Source organism: Columba livia, chromosome 1, assembly GCF_036013475.1.
Source record: "Columba livia isolate bColLiv1 breed racing homer chromosome 1, bColLiv1.pat.W.v2, whole genome shotgun sequence".
In the NCBI taxonomy this organism is placed as follows: Eukaryota; Metazoa; Chordata; class Aves; order Columbiformes; family Columbidae; genus Columba; species Columba livia.
In genome coordinates, this window is record NC_088602.1 from 190,751,884 (window position 1) to 190,764,787 (window position 12,904).

Below are 12,904 nucleotides of genomic sequence, written 5' to 3' on the forward strand. Positions count from 1 at the left end.
TAAATTTCATGCTAGAAATTCTCTCATTCACATGCAGCGAAATGGAAAAAAAAGTCAGTACAAAGTAACTAATCTGACCAATCAAATAAATAAGAGAGCTTTTATTTTATAATAGTACCTTCTTAAGATATCCCCAAATACATGTTGACCAGCTCTGAAATGATGGTGTTCTCAATGTACATAGAAAGAAGATTTACGTAAAAGTTGTAGAAAAGTTATTTATTATCAATTACTTGCACATCTTTGTTTGCCATTAGAGTTCTTGATATTCAGCTATGGGCTTGAATTTATCTTCTTACATACACGTTGTGTGCATGGAAGTCCTACACAAGGTGAACAGAATCTGAGTCTCCAGTACCATGACCGTGAGTCACTGATGTACAGATTAATTCCGATTTACCATACACGGTTAACTGAAGGTCCTTGGTTAGGAATGTACTTGCGTTACACTCCCCTTGTGACTGATGGGCAGAGAATGCACTTCCAGGAGCTTGTGCAGCCTCCTTCAGAGCCCTGGGGATGCCTGTCTGTCTATCACCACAGTGGGAGACTGCTAAGACTAAGATCGCAGGTTGAGTACCTCTGGTAAATGCCAGGTTTATACCGCTACAGTGTGAAACACTGCATTTCTGATTGATAAAAATGACAAGGAAATGGAAAAGCAATGCATTTGTTTTTAAGCACATGTATAGGTACCAGATTTATGAACAGTTTTGATTCATTTTTAGACATCTTGAATTATGTTTCCACTCTTTGTACACAGATACGAAGGCACTATGGGATAATGTTGTATATAACCCAGCGACACAAACGCTAGCTTGGGAGCCAGCCTGTCCTGTGCTTGTCATGGTTAACCTATGCAGGTTAATGAAATCTAACGACCACTGTGAAGATATACAAAACTCTTTCAAGAATTCTTCTGAGAAAGTAAGAACTATGCAGGTTTATTCAAACGGCCAGATCGAAGGCCACAACCAAGGACATAATGTGAAGAGCTAGACCTTGGAATAAGAGCAGTTGAAAATTCCTGTCTTCTCTGATACTTAAAACTATCGACAATAGTACTCTGTACTTGTACACTAACCACATGATTTATTCAAAGAGCTCACTGACTCACTATTAAGAAATAAAAAGTGGAGATGACTGTGAAGCTAGTAATGTTTGCTAAATTCTTTGGGGTAAATAGGGTCTGCTTTTCATTTGTAGTAAAAGCATAATTCATCTGCCCTGACTTTGCTGTCTAACAGAGAGGTGTTCAAGTCTATGCTATTTGTGTCAGATTTTCTTTAAAGTAAGTGAAACCGATACATGGTGAGGGCAACTCCTTTCATCTGAAGATAGGCATATAAGAAAAGTCAGAGGAAATTCTCTCTGAAGGCACCTCTTTCTCTTCACTGACTATGACAAGAGTCTATTGTCATTAGATAAGATTTGGATATTTAACATTTAGACACATAAAATGTGAGATGAAGCTACATCTCTTTAAATCTTACTGGAGACATAGGGGTACCTTGGTGGGGCACAATTGTCTTGTACTCCATCTAAATCTCTTTGAAGTGCCTTTATCGTCCTGGTCCCATGTCTTGAAATTATGGGTTTTCTCAGTTCATTCAGCACTTGCATTCTAAAGTTGAGAAGGGTTTTAATCAATGTATGTTGAACTGCTTGATACTTCATCTGAAGTCTCATGATGCTGAATGCACTGGATTCATAAGGCTGGTTAGAATTCTGTCTTTCATCCTGAAATGTAGGTTTCAGGCTTTCCTGACAGTGGAGAGAAGTCAGTAAATTTGAGGTAACAACAGAAAAGGCAAATAAAATGATATACAAATTCTTAATTTTTGAAACTTTATGAGTAGTATTCTGACGACATGATTTGGGAAGGGCTGACTCAAGACAGTTGAATGCCTTTTTTGATTAGGACCTTCTGGCCAAGTGTTTAGTGGTTGTTCAGATTCACTATTTAATGGGTTACAACAAAGCTTTGATATTGCAAAACCAAATATATTTAATTTTACACATGCGAGCATCCCCTGTGGGATTTGTCATCTACTGACAAGAAGAATAACTCATTGCTTGCAGGGAAAAAAAAAAGCCTAAAAAAGCTAAAATGAGGTTTGGCTGGTAACGGCCATATTACCCAGAACACAATCCAAAGTTAGTTTATTACAGACAATGAGTGCTTTCTTGTATTTATTCATTGCATTTAATGACTGAATATTAATATTAATGGAATGAATTATTTTTCCGTTTTTTTCTAATTAATCCTACAAGGTCTGATATTGAATTTGGTGCATTTATTGTACTCCCAAAGAACATCTCTATAGTGTGCTGGAGACTACTGCAGAGATTTCTCAGGTAGTGCCAGCTTCCCCAGTAAATCCACACAATGCCTCACACTCTAATACTATGCACGTATGCAGATTTAGGCCTCAAAGCTATTATATATAACGCTTCTCTGTAATTAGGCCTAGACTTTCTCTGTTGTTGGCAAGGCTGTCTCCATATCTGAGTGGACTCTTACAAAACGGTCTTCTGTGACCCTAGTGTAGACATATCTGATGACATCTATTATATTCTTCTCCAAAAAGTTACAGGAAAGAGGTGTTACTCTGGTCACAATACCGTGTGTTGTGCTCAGTCACCTGAGCAACAGTGTTTATTTAAGTAAGAGTGCTTCTTTGGGTACTAATTATTTACATGAGACAGGGCTTATTATGGTGAAGCATTTGGTGGGTAAACAGTTGTTAATCAAAAAAAAAACAATTTGTAGGTCACTTAGTGGATGTCTAAAATTCAGTCTATATTTAAGTATTTTCTGGAATAGGGATATGGAAAATTGAAAAAATTCTGAAGGTGGAACAACAGTTTTAGGTGTATGTTTAAATGTTCTGCTGAGTCATTGGTGAAAAATAAGGGACTGAAACAAGACGACTGTGTAATGAGAATTTTATACACGAGCCACCATAGAATCAGTTCATTTACCTCTAGTGGGCCAGACTGACTATAAAAAATGATATGTTACATAGAAAAAGAAGCAAATTATTCAGTAATCCAAAGCAGCATTATTTCTATTCTTACTGTTTTATGTGATTAACTTCCTGTCATATTTATGATGTAAACAAACCAGTTCCTATCTCAGTAATCTAAAAATGAAAATTTTAGGTAATTGATTTTGTGGAACTAGTTAATAAAACTAGCTAACGCTGAGTGTTTTCTTTTCAAGCAGGTTAAATATTCTCGTGTGGACACTCACCCAAGACTTTGCATGAAGGTAAAAGTATTTCTTTTTAAAACACCTATTAACTGCCCTCTTTCTGTCAGCTCTAAAAAAAATGAGTTGCTAATGTTCTTTAGGATCAATATTTTGTTTCATAGCTTTGATAAATGGGAAGTAAGAATGAAGGAAATGGGAAAGATTAGATAAAAAGGAGGTTCCTTGGAAGTGCAGCAGCAGTGATAGGTAGAACACAGGTCAAATTTTCCCCTCTGTTTTCTCTGCTTAAGAAAAGCAGGAAAAATGTTTTAGGTCAATGCAAACTCTGAAGCATGCACTCAATGTATAATTTTTTCCATGTTAATATTTGATAATAGAAAATATTTGTACACTACATTTACCAGAGTACCTTCTGTTATTCTAGTTGAGAAAAAAATGCCACATAAGGTTAATAAAGGCATATTATTGTTTTATTTTAGATTACTTTAAGTCAATGGAACTACATGTTTCTGTAAAATAAGTATGTGTAATAATACTTGAAGAATTGGGGGACCTAATTCAAAGCTAGGGTTGGAAGATACTATAGAGCAGGAAAGCTGTGAATTCATCTTCTACAACTTTCTGGAATGCACTGATCATCTCTAGTTAAATCTGTAGCCACAGACTGAAACTGAAAATTCAGTTTCCTAACTGATTTCTCTGCTTTCAGTTTACAACTAAGCAAGGCTCCTGGGTTAAATGTCCATTTGCTCATGGAGAATTTCCAGGTAAATTTTTTTTAATTACGTAATATTAAATTGTGAAAAACATTTTAATCAGTCACTAAATATGAGCCTTTTCCATTAAGCAAGTGAGATATATTCACATCACTGTAGCTTGTAAATTATAGCAAAGAGATTTGACAGCTTAATATTTCTATGTATCCCCAGTAGATCAAGTATTTATGAGTATAAAAAGTAATAGTGGGAATCAAAATAATTACTTGCATATCATTTGATGGCACTTAACTAATGAAAGAGGCTTTTATTTTAGATATAAAAATTGAGTATATTATACATGAACCTTGTACATCTAAAAGCAAGTCTTTTCCTCTAATATCAGCTTGGAAAATGAAAGCTGCTGCAGTTGCAGAACAAATACAAGTTTTCTTCACATCCCAAACCAAGGCACAGTTCTCGGTGCTTGTGTGTAACAGGACGCAGCTGGCCTCGTGTGAATCTATCGGGATGCACCATTCAGTCTCTGTGGTTTGTATATATTATTTCTTAAACATTGTAAGACTTTTAAACATACCTAACCACATTCATTTATGATCCCATTTACCACTCTGCAGCTTGAAAGCATTAATGAAGCCTTCCATGTACATACTGGAACAATTACTGGAAAAGTTTTTGAGCATGTAGTTCTAATTCTGATCTCACGCTGAAGTGAGAAATGAATAAAGATCTTGAAGTCAAATGAGTCACATCCAAGGAAGTGACTATTGAGTGGAACCTTAATATTCATTTGACATCATTTTTGTGGTGTAGTATTTGTTTTATGTGTGTAGCAAATGTTACTATTAGTATTTCATATATGGGTCACTGATCCAACTGACCTGGCAAATCTCACATCATGACATGTAACACTTGAGGAATAAAATCCATGATGATCTTGAGCCACTTTAATCTCACAGCTGCCGAAACAAACTCAACACACAAAAAAGGCAAGTTTTCAGCCAAATTAGCTTTTTGAGTCAGCTGACTGTATGACTATACAACTACTCCCAGCAAAGTGGAGGCAGAGAGGGAAAATATTATGGGAGGACGAGACTTCTTTTCAGGCAGCAGCTAGTCATGAAAGGGGAGCCTCATTCCTCTCTTGCAACTAAGCCTGTATCTCATACGTTTTCAGTCCAGCACTGTGGCTTGCCCTTGCCCTTCAACCCTGCCTGCCAGAGTTACCTTGTTGGCCTGACCTGTGATCTTCTGAGAGGTCCCTCTGGAAAGTGAGGTCATAGAGCAGAAGAGTGGCCATAGCATTATTTTTCAAGTAGGAGGACATTAGCAGGACAGGTCCTAGGAGCTACTAGGACCACGATGCTGAAAGGCATCCTGCTGGTTCAGCAGCCAGCTTCTCAGTGGCCTTATATTCACCCCTAAAGGTGTGCTCCTGCTGTCTGATACGCTGACCAGGTTTATGTCATATGATGGAGTTTGAGTAAATTGAGAAATGCAGATGTTGTGATTTCTATGGTTATTCCTGACTGTGCCCATTGACTTCACTCAGCTGCAGAGTGATGTGCCTTAGAAAACACAAGCACATTGTAGCTCCTATACCTGCCCTCTTCTAGGATATATTTCAGCTGAATGTCTCTCTTTGCCACTGTATGCAGATCCATGCTGCACCTGTGACTTTTTCAAGTAGCTCTGATGCTTTCGGTGTGCAGGGTGCACATACCAGGGGGTAGCTGACAAGTAGATGGCTCTTACACTCAAAGGGGTGGAAAGTGAAAGCTGAATTTGTTTTCTAATGAATCAGTTCAGGTCTTCATTACACCTCTGGTGCTGAATGTAACATAGCAGCTGTTAAAAGTAGAGTTTCCCAACTCTGAGCTTTGTTGCTCAAGCTGAGGCCATGCTAAGTGGAACATGATAACTACTCCTGCAGGACATCTCAAAGCTGAATAAACATGGGGAAAGGCCTGGGAAAAAACTGCTCTCCTAATCAACACAAAGCACAGAAGGCATTGGTACTGCTATCAAAAGTCTTTCCTAGTAGGGCAAGATATCTGGGGAAATGCTGCATTGCTGGCAGAGATGGAGGTCTGTACAGTAGGAGAGTTGTCAAACACTCTGTTCAGTGAACACGTAGCAGTGGCACTTCCCTGCAACTGGCTTATTTCACGTGAAATCTGCGGAGCTCAGACTTTCTGGTTTTAAAGGTTCCCTGTGTGAACTGCTAAGTGAGAAGGGTAATGGTGGAGGCACAAAGAAATCATAGCCAGGTGTTGAAGTGTGCGTTTCATGAAGGGCACTGATGCATCAAAAAGTGCTGTTTTCTTCCTTCTGGTACAAAGCTGTTATGTCCTCTGCTACTGTGACAGAATGAGAGCCCGTATAAATTACACAGAGTTCCTGTCTCAACATCACGAACAATATACACAAAGTTTTCATCAAGTTTTAGCTTTGAGTTCCCAGAAACCAATGTCCATGCTCTACCTAGTAATCCCTGTTCAGTCATGTCTGAAAAAGGACATATTCTCCTAGTTTGCCCCAAATTATTTTAGGAGTTTACCACACTAAAGAAAGCAGTGTAGGATTCATAGCTGTTAGTGGAGTAGCTAACATTATTTTGAGGACAAACCATAAGCAATCCAATGTTAAGTGTCAGAACAGTCATTTAGGACAATTTTACCCCAAGGCTGAACTTGTTCTTAGCATGCAACATGATGGTAAATCCAGAAGAACTGTAAAGACATGGTGATTCCTTCAACTCATGTATACCAGGAAAAAGAATTAAGATCCTCTTTGGTCAACATGGTGGGAGCAGCCACAGGGGGAGGGTATCCTGCCTTATGATGCTTCATAAAATGCAGGAACATTAGTCCTCTTACTCTGCTGCCCAAATTGCACTTGGCAAAGCTACACCAGCTGCTTATGGTCACTGAGATCTGGGGATATCTCTGAAAATAAAAAAATGTTCCATAATGTATATACATTTTATTAATTTTCTGATGCAGTAGAACACGTAGTATTATTGGCAAACAAGCCAAAGAGCTGGAGAGACACAATGCATTTTCATTGTCCCAGGGTTTGGAAAATAATACTTTTCAATTTTTTTCTTTTCATTAGGGAGATTCTGTATCAATTGCTTTGTCACAGGAAATGTGTGGAACAACAATTTGCATTCAGGTGTGTGTCTTGATTTTGCCAGCTACTATGTACAAAATAAGCAAATTATCACACCAAAAAGAACAAAAAACCAAGCCAAAGCCCAAACCGAATAACAAAACCAAGCCAGCAGGCACTCTCACAGCTTCCTCCTCCCAGCCAAATCTGATCGCTGTGCAAATTGACTTGGCAAAGAGCATTATTTATAGCTTAATGTGCTGCCACCACCTCCTGTTGAGATTAATTAACAGAGAAGTTGCTCTCCATGATGGTGCAGCTTTGTCAGTGGCAGATAAAGGCATATCATCAGGAAATTGTTAATCTGTCATTATATTTTCCTTTGTAATGAAAAATTCCAAGATATCAAAAGATCCAAGTAAATCATAGTTGAATTTTTAAAAAATTGACATTAGCTGGAAAAGGTTAGGCACCCAGCAAACAGCAGAGTAAGTGCACAGTGTGCTAGAATAAGCACTCCTGAAAGTAGAGCTGAGCAAATTATTTCTGACATTTTTGCTTGCTATTTCCGTAGCCAAAATTAATTAAGACAACATTAATGGAAAATGAGCATGAAGCTGACAGGTTTATTCCTCTCTGGAGTTAATGTTCTCAGCAGATGCTGGGGCAAGAGAGACTGACAGCTGGAGTTGAGGCTCTAGCATCTGCCCTGGAAGGTCCTTGTCAGCTTCACTTGCTGCTGCTGGGAAGAAAGGGGCACAATGAAAGTGAGATTGGCAAGAGCCTTCTGGGTAATGAGAGTTATTCTTCTTTACCTAGTGAAAAATCAGATTGTGTGGTAAAATTGAAGTTTACCTGCATAAATTGTTTCTTTTGTAAATAAGACATTATCTGTCAGAATACAGTTCTCCACAAAGAAGGAAAGGAAAGGAAAGGAAAGGAAAGGAAAGGAAAGGAAAGGAAAGGAAAGGAGAGCTGATTAGCTTCATCCTTTAGAAACTTTAAAGTGATTGCAACTCACTAGCTATACTCCTGACTAGCTGTCTCCATATGCATTTATTTAAAAAAAAAATAATTTAAAATTCAGTCACTCAAGCAAACTAATAAAGCAATCTCATTTTGTCAACACAAATGTTTGCTAACTGTTCTGCTGAAAGGGAAATAAGACCAAACTCTTTCTTTTAAAAGGGCTGGAGGACAGATGTAGATTATTCAGTTCCACTGCAGATTTGTGATATCCACTGTGGTAAGTAAGAATGATAACGAAAGGTCTTGACTGTGTAGAAGAGAAAATCTCAGGTGAACTGTGTTTTTGCTGGGGAGCTGAGGTGAGATTCACCTGACTGAATGTGGATATCCGTGTATGAGCTTTTAATAGATATGCTCAGCTTCCATTACAGACAATGGACTCGTGTGCCTCAACTACTGTTTAATTAGCTACTGCGAGGGCAGCTTGTGTGGCTGCTTCTTCCTTGGAGAATTTTCCATCCTGTGCCAAGTTCTGCATGCCACACCTATATTTACCTTGCTGTCAGTACATGAGGTAACTAGTTAAAAACAATCCTTGGCAAGTAGGCACATGGTGCTATCATGGTAGTGGTTGCAGCACAGCCCTACTGTTAATTCCCCACCTCTGCAAACAGGACAGTAGTCCTTCCCTCTGCTGCAGAAGTATGGTGAAGATGTTATTACAATTTGAGGTATACTCAGATACACTCATGGAGTCAAAATATTCCGAAATCTCCAAGCCCTGTAAGTAAGGTGTTATAGAAGATAATGAGTTTAGAGTGAACTAAGGCTCTGGGTTTTATGGTGAAGAGTGCAGGAGTGGATGGACTACATTAGAACTAAAAAGTCTAGAAGGAGTCAAGCTGAGAGAAGGCTCAACTGCCAAAAACCACCTCCCCAAACCCACCCACACAAACAACCTGCCCTCCCAGTTAATTGTAAACATGATTCCTATGACAGATCTTCTCCGTTGTCTAAAAATATCCATCAGTTAACTATAGCTTCAGATTTGGAAGCCTGATACTAAAAAGGAGGGGGCTTGAATTTGTAGTCTAAGCGTAGTTATCTGTGCAAGCCCTTGCATAATGCAGGTTCAGGTTTCTTCTCCACTTAAAAATTCATAACAAGCCCACTCAAGGTGAATCAATTAAATAGTCAGAGAGTTGTGATTCATGTAGTCTGGATGCATCTTCCTTACTCATACTTTCCTTTTAACAAATGTGAATGGTATGATGAAAGTATGTAACATAATGAAAGGCTCCGGAGATGGCAGTCTGGGAATTCCCTTCTACCTTATAGTAGGAGAGAATGGATCTGTCTATTAAATGGAAATGGTAGAACACCAAAAACTGAGTAAAGAACTTTTTTGGGCACAATATTTGATTAAAATGTGGAACTTTTTTATCACAAATTTTTGTTCTGATCTGTGGAGATTCAGAAAAAAATATGAGAAACTGTGCGCATATCAAGAATATCAGGACTGTAATACATAATCAGCATGCCTATTGTACAAAGGATATTAAGTACATGGATTCTACCATACTTTATATTTTTGAGATAATGCTGTCCACATTAGAGGGTGGATAATTCCATCTCTGTCAACTGACCAGGAGCGTGTTCTGAAACCTCCCTCTGAGGCAGATGGTACAAGTCAGTGTCAGAGATGGGACACTGAACTAGGTAATTCTTCTGTTCTTTTTGACTCATCAGGAGCCATCAACTGCTTGTCATGTGTAAGAGTTCTAATGTAACAGTAAAAGCATTACTACTAAGGACTATCATTTTCTTAAATGCTTATTTTCTGTAACAAAAATATTTTCTCAAGCACTAGCTTTTTGAAATCAGATGATGAAAGTTGCTTAAAGACAATGCCACTGAAGGCGATAATTCTTACACTGGGATGCTATTGTGTTTGAACCTAAGATGTTAGGAAAAACAATCCACATAAATGTAAAGGAAATGTTAAACCTAAGATTTGTCCATATTTTGTGACAATTTGGATTATAAAAATTGTCAAAGTAACAGAGAAATAATCTTATAATGGCATAGTGAAAATATTTACTGCACACATATTTGTAAAATAGAAATTTCACATTGTTAACTATCACTGTTAAAGGTATCAAGCACCATCAATGTGTCCAAAAGAGCCATGATATTATTAACAGGTATTTTGTTACTCAAAACGGGGATTCCAGTGCTGACAGTTTCTATTATTAAAAAATCAGTGTAGCTGACCATCATGGAGGCTGCCCTCTTTCCAGATGCAAGAAGAGTTTTCTGGCATGTAGAATGTATTATACTGCAATGCATTGTGGGTTTTTTTGTCTGTAGTTGTGCATTAGAAAGGGGAAAATCCTAAATTTTCTTTTTTCTCTGACCACTTTTCTGGATTCCGTTTAATGTAGCCACACATTCTGAGACATTATTTCACCTATTTGAGACAAAACTTCTCTGTTCTGAATGAAACAATAATGCAAATCAGTTAATTTGAGAATAAATGTGTGAACCATAATGAAAACAAAATGGCAACCTACATTTGAACTTGTTTCTTCAGGTTTTCGTGGTCAGACTTACGGTGATGGAAACCCAGCAAAGGTCATGACACACAGGTATCCATCCAATGTACAGTCTAAAATGTCTTGGAGAGTTGATGGAGTTGTTACTCCTGAAAACGTGGAATCATTCTCTCTAATGAACAGAAGCAATGTCTGAGTGAATTTTGTACTAAGCGGCAGGAACATCAGGTTTCTGTCTCTCTCTTTTCCTTATCCTCACTGAAGACATCTCTTGCTCCTGTCCTCTCTCTTCTCTTGCTCTCTCTCTCTCTCTGTTGCACCATGGTACAGTCTGGCATCAGAGGGAGCTGCCTTCTGCTGAAGACAGAGGTTGAAGGGAAACAAATAACCAGTGTAAGTGAGACATTTGTAAAGTAACAAGACAACCTTCAAGAGCTCTGGAAGAATCTCAGATTTACTGAGCATGAAGTTCATATTATTACCACGTGGCCTGTGCTTTCTCCCTGACATTTGCAGGCAGATTCAGTCCCCTCTGTGCTCTCATTCATTCCATGTGTCTGCTCAGCTGTTCCAGTGCATATTTCATTCCCACAATCCTTCGCAAAACACCTATTCCTAGGTTATAAACAAGTCAGTAATTAATGCAGTCCACAGATGTGTGATTTGGCAGACTCTGAGCTCTTAGAAATGCTCTTCCTTTAAGGATATCCTTTCAGAAGCAACCTAAAATGGTGGGATCAATGTAGAACTCCAAGGAGACTAGAGATGCTCTGAAAAACCCTTGTTCAAAGATGGGAAAAAGATACAGCCTTGCAGAAGTTATGCAAGACATGTAGTTGAGAAGGGGGTACCATCTTCACTTTGAGGCAGTCTTTGGCTTTTCTCTTGTCAGAATATACCATTCAGAATGAAGTATCTTGGTTTTGTTTATTCGGTCATGTAAGTGCTGTTTGGACTGTGACAGTCCACAAGTTGTAGACAAATGGTTAGATTTGTTTAACTTCAACTATATATGAATGCAATGAACTCTCTCACACTTCAGAGTAAAAAAAGCCAATCTTTTCTCTTTTTCCCCTAGAATGAAGAGTGTGCATTCCTTGCACTGAAGTTAACACCACATTCTCAAGGTCCTTAGTATCTTCTCAACATCAAGTTGTATTTTGATGTAACTTGCAAATCTTGTCAAACTGGTCATCTCTCATGTTAGTAGTTCCTGCTAATTGCTGTGAGATTATTCTCATGAGTGAAGAATTTAGCAAATTAAGCCTATTCTAACATGTCCAAAAGAAGCTAGATTTTTGATTCCTCATTTCCCAGTATTTCAAAACAAAAAATGTCTTAGATCACTTAGAGACTCAGGTTCATGTTTTCATTCTAAATTAATATTTTATATACAATATGCTATAAATGAGTACTTTTATAGTACCTTGTGTACCTATGGAACAAGTATTTCAGATTTTCTTATTTGTAACCTTTTTTTTTTTTAAACCACAAGCAAAAGTTTTTGAGAAATGAATGGAGGAAGTTTTTGCAGCTTTGTTACATTATCTTTCTTTGTAATTTCCTTGGTTTTCTGATACCATTCTGATGATCTCACCATGACCGACCATATTCCTTAAATATGTCTAACAACTGCTTTCTGTGTTTACATTTGTGTTTGACTTGGAGATAACTTTCCTATTTGTCTGAGGAGGTACATGTCTTTGGTTTGCTAGCTATTTAAAACTGCCATGTGGAAATCTAGCCATCTAGCCTGGAAGGAAACAGTTTAGTGGAAAGAACTGAAGTTTGTTTTGTTTTGTGTTTGTGTTTTGTTTTGTTTGTTTGTTTGTTTTTACCGTTATGTCAGTATTTATACTCAACAGTTGAGAATAATATTATGCACCACACTGATTATAAAATATTTGGCCTTTATTTCACTGAATATCCCTGTCAAACATCCTTAGTTTCTGTTGTGTAACAAGGAAACAAAGTCAACAAAAATATGATTAATAGCAAATCCTGAAACCATGTGGAATTACTCATGTGGGATCAGGAATATGGGTGGGGAGTGAGGGTCTGGAACAAGAAGTTGATCAATAAAAAATATTTTCCATCTGAATGTGCTTTTTTGTTTCAAGTCTTTCAAAGAGACAAATGTGGTGTAAGAGACATATCTGCTGTGTTGAAACACAAGGGTTTTGGGGGCCCTGAGGAGGATGAATTCTGCTTGGCTCCTTTGATATCAAAGCTTTGTCGTGTAGACGGCACATCTATTAGCTATATTCTTATTCCAAACAGAGTTATAGCTCCAAAAGCAGAGGCGGCAAGGCAGTTTTCCTAAAGCATTTAGT

General features: G+C 37.9%; 1 protein-coding gene across 3 annotated transcripts in view; it reads left to right on the forward strand.

Annotated features, from left to right (window-relative positions):
- The window catches only part of IL17REL (interleukin 17 receptor E like), a 45,500-nt gene extending 32,828 nt beyond the window's left edge, over positions 1-12,672 (forward strand). For 2 of the 3 annotated variants that reach the window (XM_021298398.2, XM_065048937.1), the window contains 8 exons: positions 764-927; positions 3,227-3,274; positions 3,927-3,984; positions 4,319-4,464; positions 7,051-7,110; positions 8,236-8,293; positions 10,610-10,664; positions 11,650-12,672. In XM_021298398.2, coding sequence (XP_021154073.2) covers positions 764-927; positions 3,227-3,274; positions 3,927-3,984; positions 4,319-4,464; positions 7,051-7,110; positions 8,236-8,293; positions 10,610-10,664; positions 11,650-11,677 — 617 coding nt within the window. In that variant the 3' untranslated portion in view covers positions 11,678-12,672. The remainder of the gene's footprint in view (positions 1-763; positions 928-3,226; positions 3,275-3,926; positions 3,985-4,318; positions 4,465-7,050; positions 7,111-8,235; positions 8,294-10,609; positions 10,665-11,649) is intronic. The other variant, XM_013369705.3, reaches the window with a different exon arrangement.
- The last annotated feature ends 232 nt before the right edge of the window (positions 12,673-12,904 follow it).